The sequence below is a fragment of the Bacillus rossius genome, chromosome 8 (genome assembly GCF_032445375.1).
Source record: "Bacillus rossius redtenbacheri isolate Brsri chromosome 8, Brsri_v3, whole genome shotgun sequence".
Taxonomy (NCBI): Eukaryota; Metazoa; Arthropoda; class Insecta; order Phasmatodea; family Bacillidae; genus Bacillus; species Bacillus rossius.
This window is the reverse complement of record NC_086336.1, coordinates 525,804-545,698: the sequence shown is the minus strand read 5'-3', so window position 1 is coordinate 545,698 and position 19,895 is coordinate 525,804. Positions and strand designations below refer to the sequence as shown.

Genomic DNA, 19,895 nt, shown 5'->3' with positions numbered 1-19,895 from the left:
ATGTTATCAAGAAAAAAATTCATGTATTTATTGAAGGAACAGTTTCATGTATTATATTTTCTTTATTGATGATGAAAAGTTATATCCGGAAAATTTTGTATTTGAAGAAATTGCGAATTATGAATATTTTTGATAAAAGATTTTTATGCCTATCATGTACACTCATCTCATAAATAGTTTACCATTAGAACTTATAGCTTGGGTCACATTAGCAGAAATGTTTTCAAGATGATCACTTCCTGATAAACTTCTGCTGCTCCAGTGAGTGATCGGGTACTTTATCTTGTGCCTGGCGATCGACTTTAGTATGAGTGCCGTTACATAAACAATGAAATACACGCTGAAGTATAATGGGATGTACCACAGCTTTCTTCCTAGGTAGTAATAACTGTATGGCTTTTTGTTGAGCCTATAGTCGCTGTTGTGGTCTTCGGGCTCATGATGATATTCATTATCTTCTTCCTCTTCATGTTTGTGACTTTTGTGCTCGTCTTCAAGATAGGAATCATAGTTGTGCAGAGGCTTATGAGGTCCACTGTAGAACATATCTGGTGGAGCAGGAGGGGGCTTGGATTTGGGTTTTGGTGGTTTAGCATCGCTGCTGTCGTCTTCGAACGAAGAATACATGTTGAGGTCTGGTTTTATTTTCTCGCCACCAGGCTTCGGCTCTTTTCCGTGAAAACTCGGGTAAGGGTAGACAAATTCCTCCTCACTGTCATCTTTATGATCATCTGATGCATCAGAATCTTTAGGCTTCGTTTTGGCAGAATGGTAGTGATGATGACCGTAGCTCGGGGGAATTTCCTCGGCCTCTGTTGTTTCGTGTGGGGAGTGACCGCTGGTTTCTGGGTTGTACGGCAGATACTGCTCTTCCTCGTCTGGATTGTACGGCAAATAATCATAATCCTTTCCGGGCATCTTCGCATCGGGTGGTTTGTGCATCAAGTATTCGCCTGTATGAAGGCTACTTAATTTCACGGGTCTTTTACCCACTGACGCATCTTTCATCGTGGGTGTGGGTTCCTTCGACGGGCCTTCCTCTGGCTTCGCGTGTTGGTAGGACAGCGACATGTGGCTGGAATCGGAGCTCGGCACGCCGTAGTACGAGTAGTCCTGAGGCTCCGGCAAGTAGCTCATGCTCATGTCCGGCTGAGCGTCGGAGGGGCCGCTGTAGCCGAGCTGGTCACTGATCTTCACAGAAGATATCTCGGAGCTCTCCGAGTCGGCGAGCGGAGGGTACGGCGGTGGCTCTGCCTGGCTGTAGCGCTGCTTGCTGTACACGGGGCTCCTGTCCGCTTCGTACGAGGTTATCTTCTTGGTGGCTGGCTCGGAGTCCGGCATGTCCATCTTCTGGACACCCGGGCGCGAGTACGCAGGATACGCGTGCACTGCGTAGGTGCTTGGTTGCGAATACAGAGCTCTGTGGTACGATGTGCCTGCCCCGCGGGCTTCCGTCAAAGAAAGTCTCGAGTATGAGCCATCTGATTCATTATCTGGAAAAAACACAGAATTACATAAATTAAAAACTAGTCAATTTTAAGTACATCAATTTTCCTATGTAATATGTATGGTCATCATAATGAAATTATAACACAAAAAGATGAAGTTAAATCCATGAAGTTTACTCAAACATTTCACAGTTGAAAAGCTTGATTTTCTTTAACTCAGATTGAGGATCACTTGTTTTATTCATATAACATGAACAAATTCTTTGATGTGCCATTTTATAAACTGTATGGGGATGTTATTACTTTATGTAAACAGCACTAATATTCAATAAGAAGCACGACTTTAAAACAGTGGACTCTCCTCTGGCTGGACGCGGGTTTGAGTCACAGGCTTCTTTTTCTGAATTTGGTTTTCCAGGGTTTCCTGAATTCACTTGTGCAGTGTTCCCTGGCGTGTACGGTGTTCCCTGGAGTGTGCTGGGTTTCCTAACATGGACACAACATGACCATCACTATGGGGCCTCGTGTTCGAGACGTGAACAGGAAATAATAAAAAATAAATCTGAAGTAAGCTAAATGTGAAGTATAAGCCAAGGTACAATTCGGCTGCGTGACTGACGCGGTGCGTGTGACTGACTAGTTAATAAATAATTGGGTTATCGTTTTAGAACCCTGTTTTTCCAGTATTATCTTTTGTTGTTTAGGGGCCTTTGTTGGTTGTGAATACTTAAATTATATAAAGGTGTGTACTTAAATAATTCATTTTTTTTGACACACTTATAAAATTTACTTGGTGTACTTAAATCTTTGAAGTTTAATTTTTTTTTTGCTAGTCAAATACTGGCTTTTATGCCAGTTAAATGATGATTTGGGATGACTAACAAGCTAAGCTAAACCTAATGCAATATTTAAGAATGTCACATGTGGCCACCCCTCCCCAAAGACTTTGTGTGGATCACTCACTCCACAGGTGATGACACTTCAAACTGCACCACACGTTACAGCACTTTCTTGTGTCGAAAAGTAGTATTCAAACACAAAAAAACCCTTCTTTATCGAGATTTAACTGCCGTATAAACCATTTGGCAATACAAATGTTGCATAGGAAACAGTTCATGTAAGGAGGCTTTTATCACAGAGAAAGGAAAATAGTTTTAACTGCTAGCAGCAACTCTTAGCTTTTTGATGATCACAAGCTAGTATCTATAAAATTAATTACGGTAAAGTACTTTTACCAGTCTTTAACATTTTCCCCTGGTATTAAATTAATACTTATAGAGACTAATTTTGATTATAAACAATTGAGACTTAATACTTTTGGTTACGAACATAAAGTTGCATGTTCATGAAAACTGTGACATATTCATGAAGATATAAATTAATATCAGTAGTATATAATAGTTCCCACTGGGACTGGCTTCTGGTTGTGGATTGCTGATTGTCGCCGCCATATTGGATTCTAACGTCACGGCGGCCACCTTGATCTTTAAAATTACTTAAAAAGGCTCAAAATGACTTAAAATTCCTAGAAATGTTATATTTCGAGGAAACAATTGCCTTTCCTCAAAAAATTCAAAAATTCAAACTTTGAAAAACCTTGGAAGATGTTTGCTTTAGAAAGAACCCAAATCCCTAACTATGGCTTAAGGGTCCTAAGAGCAAGCCGCCATAAGCCGCTGATATCAGGACCTTGACCTTGACCATAAAATTCAAATTCTTTACATTTTAATCAAAAATTACACTCTTTTTTTCATTGTTTACTTCAAATATTTAATTACATAATTGATTTCAGTCCTTGGTTCGATTCCCGACGAGAGCAAACATGTAATTTATTAATAATACCTAAACTAAAAAAAATCTCAATAAAAATTTAAAAATTAATAAAAGATTCTAACATCATTCCCACCATATTTAATTTTGACCTAACCACTACTATTTTCGTTATAGCCGCCATCTTGAAAATCCGTAATTTGTATGCTAGAAATTCGGAAAAAAATATTAAGGTTCGAAAAAATTAATCAAATTTTAAGAAAATATTATTTTAAAACACCGCTGCACATTTTTTTACGATCACATTTTGAATTCTAGGAAATGTTAGGCTACACATTTCATTATGCCTGCTATATTGAATGTGTATGTCATTGTTACAGTTTAGTTACAGCCGCCATCTTGAATTATGAACCATTGCAATTTTCGTTACACCTGTCATCTTGAAAATTCATAATAATTATAAGATTTTGACGTCCCTCGGCCTATGGTCCCTAATTTCCTGTCTGCGAAAATGTCCTGTTGTGCCCGTGCAGCTCTCGTCGGTGAGGAGTGAGTTCAGGCCAATGTGGCCGGGACCGGAATACGGGACCTGGAGGGAAGGTTACGTGGGGAGGAGGAACGGTAGGTAGTTCCAAGGATAACTCGGTGATGTCTGGTTCCACGAGCCCCTTTTATTTCCGTATAGAGAACCTGCCGCAGCCTGGCTGGCACGTCCTCCCCGCCGCGACCCGGACTCCCGGGAATAAGTCTCGTCCTTAGGATACGTCCCGACACGAACAGAGGAGGTAACCCCGTAGCTATGGTTCCGGTTACGATTGTTCCGTATTGATGCACAGCGCGTACGCGGCCCGTCACGTAAGAGGAAGAAGGTCCTATGAGTGCTCGTACTGACTGAGAGGTTCAGCGGTTCGAAAGGCACTTACACGGCCTATGGCGTATGCAGCTACAGTCCCGAAAAGATCCGTAAAACTGAGAAAGATCCAGCGGTATAACGAATGCGGATAATAGCAGCTCGGCAGCCGAGACAGTCCCGTGATGTTACCACTGACTGCGAACTCCGAATGCAGAAACGCGTCTCCCGAGCGGAGCCACTGTGTGGAGTGGTTCGCCACTGCCCTCCCCCCCCGCCCGCTGGCCGGGTCGGCGTGGGAGAGGCCCCACCCCGCGGTGCGCCAGGCTGCAGTTGCATGGCTGACATAACACTAGCATAAACACATCATTATTAAGAAAAGACATGACCAGTAATTAATTAATAAAACAAAACACCAATTGATAAATGAATAACAGATTAATGATAGGCGAAGTATTTGTACAATATCCACACACTCGTGAGTCGTGGAGGCTCGTGGTTACTTAAAGAAAAAGGCATAAAACGTAATTATATACAACATCCTGACGTATCAGGGCGCACGCGGGTGCGTCCCTGCTCGCTGCACTTCACAGTCGGTGCACTGGGGGGAAACATACCTCCCTTAGGTCCGCGTCGGTGGACAGGTACGGCCTCTGCATCTGGGAGGGTACGACGACTGTCGTCAATTTTAATGGGAAAAGATTTTAAATGCATAGAAAAAAGTTAATCAAATTTTAATCAATTGTTATTTAAAAAACGCACTTACATCATGAAGTCCTCGGTTCTTATTCGGCGAGGGCAAAAATAAAAATAATGATGAATCCTTCCTCCACTGAAGCTGCCAGCAGACTGACCTCCCATCACTAATTCCGTGGGAAATATTTCGTCTCCCAGTATGATGTCATGGACACCATCTTGTTATTGTTTTCTGGAGGCCGACATCTTGGATCCGACATATTGTTTTCATCTGCTAGAGTGAGATACCGCCATAAAAATTTTTACCCGCTCGAGTGCAGGAATCATTTATTGCTAAGGCGTCCGCCATCTTGAATTCTGTCCAGCATCTTGGAAATTCGTAATAATTAACCTATAAATTCGGGGGAAAAAATCTAAAAATTATCAAATATATCGCGCATTAATTTACTGAAGGATTCCTGTCCTTGGTTCGATACCTGGGCGATGGAAAATATAATTTCAGGTAAAAAAAACTTATTTAATAAAACGTGGTAAAAAATCCTAGAAGAAACTTAGATTACTTTACTACCAGCCTCCAGTAAGTCGATATGACTACCGTCTTGGAAATTCGTATTTACTGACCTAGAAATTCGGAAAGAATTCCAAAATTCATCAAAAAAAATCTGCAATTAATATACCTACTAATTGACGCGATAGATTTCCATCTTTGGTTTGATTCTTAGCCAGTGATAAGGATAACTAAAAATTGAAATAAATTTTAAATTCTGTTTTCCCGTTACATTTCAATTCACTCTACGAAAAACTACACAAGACAAGGCAACTGTCCGACGAATTAAATATGTTGTCTTGCTGCATAACATGGAAGTCTATTTTTTATACATGAAATAGGTACATTCAAAACAGTTAATGTACAATGCTATATGTATAGGACATATGTATATGAATCGGACCACGAGACCAGGTCATGGACAATGTCAGACGCTGAGACCAGGTCATGGACAATGTCAGACGCTAAGACCAGACATTTCCGACCTCAAGACCTTCTTCGTCGATAGCTAATATAACATATTTCAAGCAGTCAAGACAAGGTCTTTGAACTGTCAGACCTAAAGTATCGATAAAATCAATTGCAAGCATTTAGACCAACGGTATATGTTTTACGCTTACTAAAGGACCAAAGATCCCTAATAAATGTTTCATCAAGACCAAGAGGTTTTGAACCAATAAATATTCAGAGCTACTACCTAGAGATTTGACTAGGTACGCACATTTAACGAAACAACAGACATTCAGCAAAAGAAAAGAACATACTGTATATACACTACACACTCAGTAAGTACACACACTGGATGCACATTCAACAAAAAACACAATACACACAAAGGACACACAGTGCACGCAATGGACACACATTGGACATAGTACATACACTGAACACCCAGTATACACACTGGACACACAATTGACACACAGTACACACAGGACACGCAATAAACACACAAGCAGGGGCGCAACAACTAAATTTCCAAGGGGGGGCAGTATACCTTTTTATAAAGAATCATCAGTCACCCTATTGAAGTGGGGGGGGGTTCGGGGGTCCTCCCCTGGAAAAATTTGTATTTCAAGGTGGAAAATGGTGCTATTTAAGCAGTTTTATTATCTAAAAATTGATTACATAACACTTTCTTTGCCCCCGTTTGTCCCCACTTCAAGGTTTCAGAGGAGGGGGGGGGGGGGGGCAAAATACCCTTGCCCCACCCTGTTGTTGCGCCCCTGCACACAAGAACACACATTTAACGAAAGTACGCATAGTTGAAAGTACAATAAAAAAAAAAGCACAATCGGAAGTTCATTCGAAGAAAGAGGAAGCATAATCAACGAAAAGGAAGCACAATTGGAAGTATTCCCATTTTTTTTTAATTTTCCCCTCGAACAAGGGAATATTTCTAGGATTTTTCAGTAATTTTTGAGGTCAAGGTCATCCAAGATGGCCGCTGTGACGTCAAAATCCAAGATGGCGGCGACAATCGTCAATCCACAGACAGAAGCCAGTCCCAACGGGAACTATTATAAAAACTGATATCACAGTTCATTTGTTTACCTTTATTCTGGCGTAACTGCTCCTCTCTCTCCACCGGCGGGTAATACACGGGATACATGTTCTCTGGCCGAACACTTGTGGCGTTCACAGCATTCGGGTCGAGCATGCTATCTCCAGATCGCTTTCCAAAACTGAAAATGGTAGAAACAGCTTTATTCTAAACCAATCTTTGAAGTATCTATTTGATTCTGTACGAACATCAGTCATCGAGTCCTGGCCAACCCAGTGAGAGCTAATAATGTGTAAAATAATGAGCAAGAATGTCGCACAATAAGTCGTTAGTTCTTTGTACTGTAATTCTTAATGAACATTTTTCTTTTCAGGATATTTTCCATCGCCAACTAAAGTTTATATATGTATATATATATATATATATATATATATATATATATATATATATATATAACAATTTTGTAGACACAATAACTGTCGCAATTTTTCACAAATCACTTCCAAAATTATACATAAAAATCTAGCAGTAGAAAATCTCGGTCGAACTCGTTAATAGGCAATATCAGACCAAAAGATTAGAAATAGGGAAGATATTTTGAAGAAAAAAAAATCGCTTAGCTCCCATTACATGGAAACTATCACTTCCGAATGAACGTATATTAACTCGTAGGAGAAATACCAAAAATTTTTGTCTGAAGAAGTTTTTAATACGACCAATCATAACTGCAAAGGGTTGAAAAAAAAGGGTTGGAGGACAAAAAAAATCAACTCCCCTGAAGGCATAACATCGAATTCGTACAAATTGTGTATTAATATTATAATTTTGACGTGATAACGTCTTATAAATCGATGAACGCCGGCTGCACGCACGAAAAATTGTAACGTTCCGCCTGAGCCAAGCGTGCAAGAACCGGCCAACCACCGTGCGAGAAAATCTTCTATAATATCAAACAGGTTAAGGCGGGCTTTTTAACTAATTGTTCGTGATTATATTTAAACAAATTATTTAAATTAAATTTTCAAAAACTGTAAATAATATTTGAAAAATAAAAAGTATACAATTTTTCATCAATGTTTTCTTATGACATATCACGTAAAATTATCGTCCGTAAACCGACTTTACAGACAACCCCCCTTTTTTTGTGTACTACTTATAATACATAAAATGATTTAACTCTATAAACATTAGACAAACATTTTTGTTTGACTTAATATACAAAAATATTTTTTTATCTAAAATTTTTGTATGAATCAATTTTTTATTAGACGAACCATTGTTGCAGGGGGTTGAAAAAATAAAGGGGTAGAATTTAAAAAATCAAAATACGTACCATGTACACTGTTATATCCGTTATGTTTTTATTGTAAAGCCTTAAATTATTATCTACACATTTCGACTGAAATATTTTTTTATACGACCAACCATTACTGAAGTGGTAGAATAAACAAGGGCTGGAGGACAAAAAAAATCTCATCTCCTTTCCTAAATACATTATGAAAGTCTTTCGGATATTTTGTAAATCTTATAATTTTTAACTAAAAATTTTGTCAAAAATAATTTTAGATTAGAAGAACCAATTATCGCGTTTTCTTAAATAAATCCTCACAAGTAATGTTCTCCCCAGAGAGCCACGAAGGGCAGTGAGCAGTGACGTACGTGTGCTGGCCCTTAAGGGCACCTTGAGTAACGAAGCCCCTAATTCCTTTTGCGGCCTTGGGCCCGTTGTAATTCATCGTGCCGACTGATTGCGTTTACTATTGTCAAAACCGCTTGGTAGTATTTCATTGGTGTAGTCACGGTAAGCGACAGTCAGTCACCATTTTGACTCATATATTTAAACGAATATGTAATTTAACGGAAAATTAACGCCAGCGTTTTTAAAACTTCAGTCATTTGTTTTCCACTTGAAGGATTCGATCAAGGGAGGTGAGATAAGTGTAGCTTGCAGGAGTCTTCAGGAGACCTCGTCTCGTGGGAAGCATTCAAGCATCAAGCATTCATCCTGTGTAACCCGTTCAGTCATTCTGGTAACTATGTCATTGCAATTTTTCCATGACAAACACTCTCTGACAACCATGTGGCACAGGCTGATACTGCCAACGTAATAGGTGTGATTTATAATACTGTCCGTAACAAAGAGTTTACTGAATATGTTGAATATGACAATTACGAAATGCTGTTGACAGTTATTCCAGGAAGTTTTGAAAGAAACTGGTTTTAAACGTGCATTATAACCTTTGAGTATATAAATCATATATTATACTTCATAAAAAAAATCATTGGCTTCTATGCCAACAGATTGTGTGCATAATATGTTTTAGTTGAAATATGGAACAGCATAGCGCCTGGAGTGAAGATGGCCGCGCAGTTCGGGAGACCGGCCAAGAGGAGGCAAGTGTGTCGCTGCCATTAGCGGCCTGCCAGTCAGTCACGGAGCCCGCCTGTCTGCTCTGGAGGATTCTGGGTCGTCGCCTCTGGGCGGCTGAGGCCAGCGCACCGGGTCAGGAGCACTTGTCACGTCACGCGGCGTCTGCCCACCATTTTGGATTATGTCACCATTGCAATTATCTTAACAGTCGCCATCTAGAAAATCTGTAATTATTATAGAAAAATCTTGGGAAATATTTCAAAATTTATAAAAATGTAATTAATAACAGTTTTAATAAAACCATTCCGCTATCTTGGATTATGAAGTGGCGTCCGCCATCTTGCAAATCCTTAATTACTTATTATCCAAAAATATAAAAATATTTAAATACAATATAAAAACTAATTTAAAAAACTTACATCATGTAGTCTGTAGTTCAAACCTGGCGAGAGCAAAAACAATGGCGATGGATTCTTCCTCCATGGGAGCCATCGACAAACTGACCTCCCACCACTTATCCCAATGCATATATTATACCGGCCAGTATTACGTCACGTCCGCCATCTGGATCCACCATCTGGTTTTCATCTGATGGAGTCCGCCACCTTGGATTATGCCATCATAGTCACCATCTTGTTTCGTCTGCTGGAGACCACCATCTTGGATTATGACAACATAGTTGCCATCTTGTTTAGGTCTGCTGGAGTCAGCCATCTTTATTTTCAGCACTTGCTACCAGGAGTGAAGCTAAATCGTCATCATTAGCCAGAGTGCATTGCCGCAATATTGGTTTAATATTTATGCACTAGAGTACATAAGTATTTATTGCCAAGGCATCCGCCATCTTGTCGGTCGTATTAATCGTCATCTTGGAAATTCGTTAATTATGTACCTAATATTCGGGAAAAATTACAAATATAATTAAAAATTCTCATTTAATTACTGATTCAAACAATGAATTCCTGTCCTCGCTATGATTCTTGGTCAATGCAAAAAAAAGGTAATTTGATTAAATATCACATAATTTTACTATAAAAGTGACAGGTTCAAGAAAATAAAAGTTATTTTACAAAACAATTACACAGATTCTACACTCATACAAGTACATAAACAAACAAATTACACACATGTCTCAATTTCTATAGTCTTCTTAGAGGTTGAAGCGAGTTCATTGCATACCTCAGCATGTCATTTCAGAGTATCTTCACAAGACAGTTGATTACCACATACGGCACACAAAACAGATTTCTCGGTTTCGTTAAAAGAACAGATAGCCTATATTTCATGATGCCACGCACTGAACATGTGCACAAACGTCTTGTCACAAAAGATACATTTTGGTCCCAATGTATGCGCAACCAGTCCATCACAATTCCTGATGTGTCTTTTTAATCTTCCATAGCATATAAACTGTATTCAACGCCTGTTGCACTGATATTTAATGCGTTCAGAGTTATTGTTTCAGTCGTGTAGGTACTATGTAATCATGAATTTTCAAGTTTTTTATGTTGTCACAGTACATACATTCGGATGATGGAACACCGTTAGTTGCTGTGTCCTTTATCAATGTCACTGGCTCTGTTGACACCCATTGTCCTGCAGCTGAAGACACTGCAGACATTCAAATCTCCTGCTCTGCTGGAACAGTAGGTACAACTGTTGACGCCATTGCCAACAGGATCTGCTTTTTTTTTTACGTCTCTTTGTCTTTCGAAAACTGAAATTTTTAATTTCATTTTATTTTTGAGATTTTTTGGCGGAATATTTTTTCCTAAAAACTGGAAATATGGACTTATATTGAGCCATTTTTTGGCAAATTTTGAAGGTCAAGGTTAAGGTCATCTAAGATGGCTTCTGTGACATCACAATCCAATATGGTGGTCCCCGACACACACCACACATCATAGAACCCAGTCCTCGGAAATACATTTATATAGCTACTACTGACGACCAAGCAAGCAAGTCTCATCGGCGCAGGTCCCGTTAGGCCACTGACAGAAGTTGTGGAAAACAAGAGTTTATGAATGCAGTGTTGACTTGGGCCTGCTTAGAAGTAACTTTTTAGGCTTTTGAGAGACCACACCTGTAACTTGAAATTCAATTCACGTGCCTTAGGATCTTGGATTCACATCGAAAACGATTTCAGTTTCGTTTTACAAGGCCTTGAACTTTTTGAACTTTTACACTTTAAGACTATAAAAAAACCCAGGTTAAGATTTTTAATTTAATATTTTTATGGCTATTCAATTACGTTAACATAATTACGTTAACGTAAATGTTTTTTATGCGGCCACTTATTATATTTATATATTGTTTTCTAGAGTGTTTAAAAATGGCATTATTTATGCTTTAAATGTAAATGTATTAATTGAATGGTACAAAATCTAGAGGTGTATACACTTTCCTCTGACATACTGGTATTTTTTGTATGCGTAAAGAAAGGTATTTACTAATTGTGCACTTCTTAACATTTTTGCTATTAAATTTTCAGATAGCATTATTGAGAGTATTCTTTGGTTCTAAAAAAGCTGCTCCATTATTTTTAGAAACTCAGCTTGCTATTTTGATTTATGTATTTTAAGAATATTTACTGTACCCTGTTCTGGGGTTTAAGAATTAACGTAATATTGTTTCTTTTTACACATTGCGCAAAATATACGCAAACTCCAGGAAGGGTGCGGGAAATTTTGGGAGCTCGCCCTGGGAAAGGGGAGTAGCTACAAGCCATAATGTAAGAAATTAATAGAAGTTTTTAGACTGAATTTTTGACGTGACAACGTCTAATAAATCGATGAACGCCGGCTGCACGCAAGAAAAAGTGTCCCACTACGGATGTCCCATTACGGATGTGTCCTGTTTGCTCATTGTACGCATGCGTGGCATCTCTCTTCCACTCGATTGGAACAACCATCGATTTGACTTCTCAATCATATTTTCGTCGTTTGAATTATTAATATTTTGTAATTTAACGATCGTCCACCGATTTTCAGCACAATGGGTACGGTTATTTAAAAGTAATGTTGAATATTCAAATACGTTTTGAACCAACAATGGTGTTTTACAGTTACACATAATAATTCAAATTACACACGGGATCTTTTGCACTGTTTTAAAAAATATTATAACCCATTATAATTATTATAAATAAGTTTGGTGTATTTGGGATGCGTATTTGTTATAAAATCGTGTTATAAAAACGAAATAATATTATTCCCCTACCGTGAACAAAATTTTTATAAATGTGTATATATTATAACATCCGAAACTATTACTTTTCACGTATGGCCTCGTGGCCGTGCGGTCAGAATCGCTAACTTCCAATCCATAGGTAGTCGGTTTGAATCCCGGCAGCTGCGTAATTTTTTTTTTTGTACTTGTAAAAATAAATACGTCGCATGCTACATTTCAAAAGTAATAAATATATTTGAATTAATGAATGCAAATAAAAGTAAATTTATTAATTAAATTGTACATTTCATTTCACTCCTTTGTATCCATACAAAATAATGATAATTCAATAAAAAATGATTCAATTTTATTCATAAAAGTATGCAGAGGTAGATTTTATCATACAAAAGATAGAAAAATAAAATAAAAATTCCTCAAAGAATATAATATTTTTAATGCCTAAATGGTTTGGTTGCAAAAACCTATTACGGCTCAGTCTCAGGCCGAATAAGATATTTCCTTTTCTTCTGGATCAATTAATTCATCAATCTTTTGTTATGACGTTGTCACGTTAAACTATCGTCCGTAAACCGACTTTACAGACAACCAATTTTTTTGTAAATATCTAAATCTTTACTTTCATGAAGAGTGGGACAATTTTATGCAAAAAAGATGAAAAAATCCTTCCCTATTTTGTGTTCAAAACATCCAGCATTATGACTTTGTCAACATGAAAGCAGCCACAGGCGATTTTTTTATTATTATTGAACAAGGGACAATAGTTGTGAATAGTAAGGTATGATCTCAAATGAAAAAATGCCTTTTTCACGCGTTCTGTTCTCTCGCATTCGTTCTCTGGCTCTTTCTGGCGCCTTTTTTGGCGGTTTATTCCCATGTTGCCTTTGATAATACCTCATATATGCTACTGCTTTTTTTAAAATATTTTTAGGCATGATGTTAAATCACTATCTCCAGCTGAAAAATGAAATGACAAAAAACACTCCAATCGAATATCAATTACAACTATGAAGTCTATCTCACAAGCCTAACAGTCGTTTTGACGTTTCAAATAACAGTGTTCACATACAAAAAATAAATTACACTTATAAAGTCTTAAGTCTAAACGTCTGGTTTACATTTTCAATCACGATATTCACATAAAAATGAAAAAAAAATATATACTTATGCAGTCAAATGCACCAATCAATATTTTATTTTTCCACAAGAATAAACACTTGTAGATATTTAAATTAAATAAATATAGTAGCGTCAATCGTTAGCCGTAACGAAAACTATGGAGTAGACATAACAAGCAGGGTTAAGAGAATCCCGTAGCATCACTGCTGCGTAATTTCTACCTCTCCCCTGCCTTCTCCCCCTACCGGCCGTTACAAACAGCATATAGCATGTTACAAACAGCATATAGCATGTTACAAACAGCATATAGCATGTTACAAACAGCATATAGCATGTTACAAACAGCATATAGCATGTTACGCTACGTACGAATCTCGTCCTTTCCGTTTTCCCATTTCTTCGCTAGCGGTGAGTTGCAGTGGCGTCGCCCCGGTGACGCACTCTCCTGCACTGCCGGTTCCCCCACCACGTTCCTAACTATTCCCCTCATGCGATCGGAATTTTCGTAACGCTCGAAAATTGTAGCCCCCTCGGCAAAGAAGTTTCACTTTAAAAAAACCGTTTGTAGCAGGGAGGTTACTGAATTTTCTGCCATCATAAATTGTTGCTTTACCAAGCCCCAACGGAGGTTAGTATCGTAACACTGAGGCACACTACCAACAGAGGAACACACACACACACACACACACACTTGAATAGATTTCAAACATAATTTTTCTTTCAATTAGTTTACACCAAAAAATTCCTTTGATTTTCAAACAACACTCCCAACTAGTGATGCAAACAGCGAAAATCGAATAACAGAGCAACAAAATAGAAGAGTTGCAAAAGCAAAACAAATTTTGAGGAGTAAACGAAATAAATTTAGAAAAAGTTAGCAAAAACTATGCAATAACGAAACTTTGAATAAATGTTGCTATACTACATATATTTATTCAAGCAAAAACCAACCCGGTATAATGGCAGTACAAGGTATAAAAGAAAATATATAACTCATTATAATTATTGCGGTTTCATCACGGCTAAAAAAGTGTCTCTCATCAGAAATTCTATAATTAAAATGTAATGAATATTTATCAAAATGCCAATAATAAAACCACTCAATAAAAAATATTATTCTTTTCAACTATAACGTTGCTTACTTTAAAAATATTATAATACCAAGAAAAAAAACATACAATTCAAATTCAAATACATAAAATCTATTAATATATTCAAAATTTATTGAAATGGGAATATATTTTATTAAAAAGTATTAAAATACTAATGCTTGAAGTCTCTATAATGTGCGCACATAAAAATTACGATCACATGCAGGGAATGTACTCTCTCTTAAGTGGACTTTTTCTTTCTTTATACTGACCGAAAAAATTCCGTTACCAAACAAAATCGTGTCCGAGAAAATTACATGTCAAAAAACAATAATACAAAACGGTTTCCTCGGGTTGTTCACATGCCGCCAAAACGCAGGGATGGATTGATGCGAACGAACTCCCCCGATTCACTCATAACACATCTGCGTCCTTTAAATGATACATGCAATGGGGAATTTCTATTTAATACAGTTTCTTAAACATACACCATTGCAGTTTCGCACCGTTCGCCACGGAAAGATCAGTCGGGTTTTTGCCTGGTGACGGGGACAGAAACTTCGAAAACTGTTTTTTCACAGGAAACCTGCTGTGTTCGTCGGTATTGTCGTCTCTGTTTTGTCCAAAATAATTGTTCATCTTCAAAGTTGTGTTCGTACATTTGCTGCGTTGTCCATATTATTTTGTCTGTCTGCATTTACTGTTATTGTTGAAACTGTGTCGTGGTTGCTAGCCCTCTGTGTTCGGCTGTGTTGTTGTTATTTTGACGTGACGTCTAATAAATCGATGAACGCCGGCTGCACGCACGAAAAAGTGTCCCGTTACGCACATTGTCCCGTTTCGCTGTGTCCCGTTACGCTAATTTTATATTACTCTTTGCTAACCTGAACCTCCTAGCATTGCGACCGAGTCCGTGGCGTAATTCTGTTTTCATGCATTTCAATGTAACATTTTCATTGCTCTTTGCTAACCCGTTCCTCCTAGCATTGCTGCAGAGTCCGTGGCGCAAATATATTATTTTTGACTGCATCTTGGTGTTGGGTAAGCCATTTTCCTTCACATCATCCTTGAAACACTCCCATTCGTTTCATACTTTTCCTATCATCGTCCTATCCTTAACAGAATAACACAGATTGGAAGAAGTTTATTAGCAATTATGTATAAAAGTTATAGTTAAAATAATCTCTTCGTTAAAGTAATAAACATATTTGAATTAATGAGTGCAAATAAAAGTAAATTTATCAATTAAATTGTAGATTTCATTTCACTCCTTCTTTGTATCTATACAAAATAGTGATAATTCAATAAAAATGATTCAATTTTATTCATAAAAGTATACAATCATTTCATCAATGTTTTGTTATGACGTCACGTTAAACTATCGTCCGTAAACCGACTTTACAGAAAACCAATTTTTTTTTCACGACTTAATCTTTCCACAGAATTCTTGAGCTGTCTGATATTTAGGTCTGAAAGTGTTTTTCTGTGTTGTCGTCATTGCTTTTTTTTTTTACATTCTAAATAGCCTAGTAATTTTTTGCTTACAATCAAATTGCACAAGAAATATATATATATATATATATATATATATATATATATATATATATATATATATATATACATAATGCCAAGCAAGCTACAAGTTAGAATGTACGAAAAAGCATGTGTTCTTTTCTTGACACTTTCGAAAGTGCAAACTCTATTTTTTACCTCCCTGAAGAAGAAGAAAATAGCTTGTCGCTCTCTCATAAAGTCTTGTATCGGCACATATACTATTGTGTATAATTATAATGTGAATGCATGTCGTTATATAATGTTGTTACGCCCGCGGCAGGCAAGAGCGCGCCGCGCCCCACGTGTCCGGGTGGACCGGTGGCCACTGACGTCATGCGCGCATACCTTCAGGGATTATAGCATTCCAGTCTCCCATATCCCCGCGCCTTCCTCTCTCGGTGCTGCCGTCTATCCCTGAGTGGCCTGGAGGAGGCCACCGCGTGGAGTGGCGTGAATGAGCGCCGTTGTTCTGGATGCTTCGAGTGTCGGCCCGGCATGACGTGACACGCTACAACCACTAGTCGGATCCAGGAAGACGGCCGCGAGTATAAAAGCGGCGACGTCGGCCTCCGCGGGGTTGATTTCCAAAATACGAGTGGAGTGAAGTGCGGGGTGAGGGGCGAACCACTGTGGAGCCCAGCTCCAGTGAGGAGTGCGAACTGCGGACTGGACAGATACTTGGTGATCTCTGAACAGACATCCAGTGAGGTGATTTGATTAGTAATGTAAATATTAGTAGCGAATAAAACTATAAAATTAATTGGGCTATCCTTACGAACCCGTTTTCCCCACTCGTAACAATATATAGGCTATTATTTATTACATAAACTCGAAATGAAGTTGTTTATTTTACTCAAGGCCACAAAAGATTATAATGAAATATTACATAGAAATGCTTAAATAGTTTTTTTTTTAACAAATCATAAATACTCATTGCCTGCTTGTTGTTCTTTACTTTCCTCGTTACTACATTACGCTTTAAAAAAATTGTAACTAGTTGGCCTACACGGCCTGTCAAGACGACCCCTACCTGTCGAGGGGCGCATCACGAGGTGACACTGGCCGAGACCCGCGCTATCACCAGTGGTGTCCCCGGAGCCCGCCAGGGTGCACTGGCGCGCCCCTGTTCGCGCTCGTGACTGCTTTCCGGACATCAGTTCCTTAACAATTGCTTCTTTTGGCATGCTCTGCATCCACGACTTCTGAATATCTTATATACATATCTATCTAAACACTCAAATTTGTTTACGGAAACTGTATGTGTGCTTATTTAATTTTCCCATCAAATACTAATGATTGAAGTGTTGAGAACACACACACACACACACGCACGGTGATGTTACCTGGGGGTGACCGCCTGTCCGGCCAGCACGCACGCACACAGCCACGCACGCCACATCTCAGTGCTGCAGAGCGCGGGCAGAGCGCGCCTGCTCTTATACACACCGCGGCCCGCTAGCTAGCGGTGCCTGGTCAGGTCGCTAAGTGACCGCGCTGTTTGTCTGCGCTGCGACACCGTTCCCCCAGCACACTGGACTAGTTGCTGCGTCGTAACAGTAGCTGGGACATGTCCATTCCAACACAGGCCCAGATATGCTGATTAGCAAGTTGTGCGAAGAGCGAGTGAATTGACTCAAAACCCCCTTTAAAAAAAGATCAAAATACCTCATTTGCGACGGAAAAAAAATACCCTTAATTCCCCATTTTCGAGGGGAAAAAACATATTTTCGAGAGAAATGTTTTTCTCTGGAAACATAAAAATTTAAAAAATTGAACATCCACAACGCTGCTAAACGTTCCACCGACCAACAATCGCAAAAACCCTTAAAGAAGTTTGATAACTCCATTAAATTGGTTAAAAATATCAAGTGGCATGCGTGCGGTTGAGAAGCAACCATATGTATGAACTTGACCTTATAAACTCCTACACAGCAGCTTAAATATACACCTTTAAACCACCACCACCATTCTGAATAAAAAAAAATAATAAATAAAACATTATCAATTTTTTTTAAAAAAAAACCACAAACAAAACAAAATTAAATAAAGTCTGTTTTACTCAAGCAGTTTGTCTGCTATTCAACACAAACCGATTTAAATTTATTAAAAGTAGTGAGCCATCTGGATGACCTTGATCTTCGAAAGTCCCACAAAGCAGATTAAAAATACACCTACAAGACACCAGTAAACAGCTGTCATCTTCACCACAATTTTGAATTTAAAAATTAAGAAATATTAAAAATAAAAAGTATCATTTATAATAAATTTAATAACAGTGAAATAAATATAGACTAAGATTTCGAGTTCAAAGTCCATGGTTCGAATCCGATGAGAGTAATTTAATAAAATACTATCTTAAACAATTAGAAACATTAAAAAAAAAATATTGTAAAATTATTAAAATGTATAAGACAGTGTAATCAATGACTATAATAAAATTGATAATACCTTAAATGCATTAATTAATGTGTTTATAAGCAACATAAGCCTTTAGAGAAGTTCACATAACTCCTACTAATGATGTGTTAGCAAAAAGAGCAGTATAATTGCAATAAAATGGTATGCTAGAGTAAATATATTTATTCTTATATGTGGACTACTTCATCAAGTTCGCAGTCTATGGCTCAATCCCCGCCATTAACAATTTAATAAAAAAAATTGTCAGTTAAAAATGCCAAAGCAAGTTAATGAAATAAAATGAAAATAAAAATTATGGACATGTCATTTTTTACTTTATGCTGCTACCTTACAAGGACTTTTAAGATCTTGGTTAGGCAGTGTTAAATATTGTTACGAACGTGAGCAAGGCCGGGACACGTGCAGGTGCAGAGCTGGCTGGCGGTTGCCGCAACATGATATGCGCCGCGCGCGCCTGGAAGATAACAAGGATTGTCGCTTTCCCCCCTCCTTACCATCGCTCCCCGCCAGGCGCTCTGTCTGACACGTAACTGACACCTGACAGCTGCGGAGTTACGCGAGCTTCCGACACGTGTTTCGAGAGATTTCTACCGTCGGGTCGGCACGGAATGACGCGACTGGTCCCGGCCGCGCTCGCGAGTTCTGTAAATTGCGGCTGACAGATAAAACGAGGACGGCGGCCTCGAGACAGTCAGTGCAGTTCAGAGAGAGAGAGAGAGAGAGAGAGAGAGAGAGAGAGAGAGAGTTCAGGCGGGAGCCTTCCCACGGCGGAGTTTCCGGGCGATAGTGCCGTGGGTGCAGCAGAGTGGCGGAGTCCTTGGACGAAGGTTCCAGGGCAGGGAGTGAGTGAGTGAGTGGAGGCGGGAGTTTTCCCGCGGCGAAGTTTCTGGGCGATAGTGCCGTGGGTGCAGCAGAGTGGCGGAGTCCTTGGACGAAGGTTCCAGGGCAGGGAGTGAGTGAGTGAGTGGAGGCGGGAGTTTTCCCGCGGCGAAGTTTCCGGGCGATAGTGCCGTGGGTGCAGCAGAGTGGCGGAGTCCTTGGACGAAGGTTCCAGGGCAGGGAGTGAGTGAGTGAGTGGAGGCGGGAGTTTTCCCGCGGCGAAGTTTCCGGGCGATAGTGCCGTGGGTGTAGCAGAGTGGCGGAGTCCTTGGACGAAGGTTCCAGGGCAGGGAGTGAGTGAGTGAGTGAGTGGAGGCGGGAGTTTTCCCGCGGAGAAGTTTCTGGGCGATAGTGCCGTGGGTGCAGCAGAGTGGCGGAGTCCTTGGACGAAGGTTCCAGGGCAGGGAGTGAGTGAGTGAGTGAGTGGAGGCGGGAGTTTTCCCGCGGCGAAGTTTCTGGGCG

General features: G+C 39.1%; 1 protein-coding gene across 2 annotated transcripts; it reads right to left on the bottom strand.

The window, feature by feature from the left end:
• Positions 1 to 42: 42 nt before the first annotated feature.
• On the bottom strand, positions 43 to 17,667 carry LOC134535424 (uncharacterized). Of its 2 annotated transcripts, none has more exons than XM_063374505.1 (3): positions 17,480 to 17,667; positions 6,866 to 6,996; positions 43 to 1,493 (listed from the first exon to the last, which is right to left on the bottom strand). In XM_063374505.1, the coding sequence occupies exons 1-3, from the start codon at positions 17,533 to 17,535 to the stop codon at positions 163 to 165; spliced, it is 1,518 nt and encodes a 505-aa protein (XP_063230575.1). In that variant the 5' UTR covers positions 17,536 to 17,667; the 3' UTR covers positions 43 to 162. The 2 variants fall into 2 exon arrangements, with proteins under 2 accessions (XP_063230575.1, XP_063230576.1); XM_063374506.1 differs by lacking the exon at positions 17,480 to 17,667 and adding an exon at positions 13,861 to 13,905.
• Positions 17,668 to 19,895: the final 2,228 nt, after the last annotated feature.

Bases quoted from the DNA above. Each gene is read 5' to 3' on its own strand.
- LOC134535424 (XM_063374505.1), bottom strand. From the start codon at position 17,535: ATGTGGCGTGCGTGGCTGTGTGCGTGCGTGCTGGCCGGACAGGCGGTC. The intron at 6,997-17,479 runs GTAACATCACCG...TACCATTTTCAG, and splicing joins GGACAGGCGGTCACCCCCAG to TTTTGGAAAGCGATCTGGAG. The intron at 1,494-6,865 runs GTAAACAAATGA...TGTTTTTTCCAG, and splicing joins GCAGTTACGCCAGAATAAAG to ATAATGAATCAGATGGCTCA.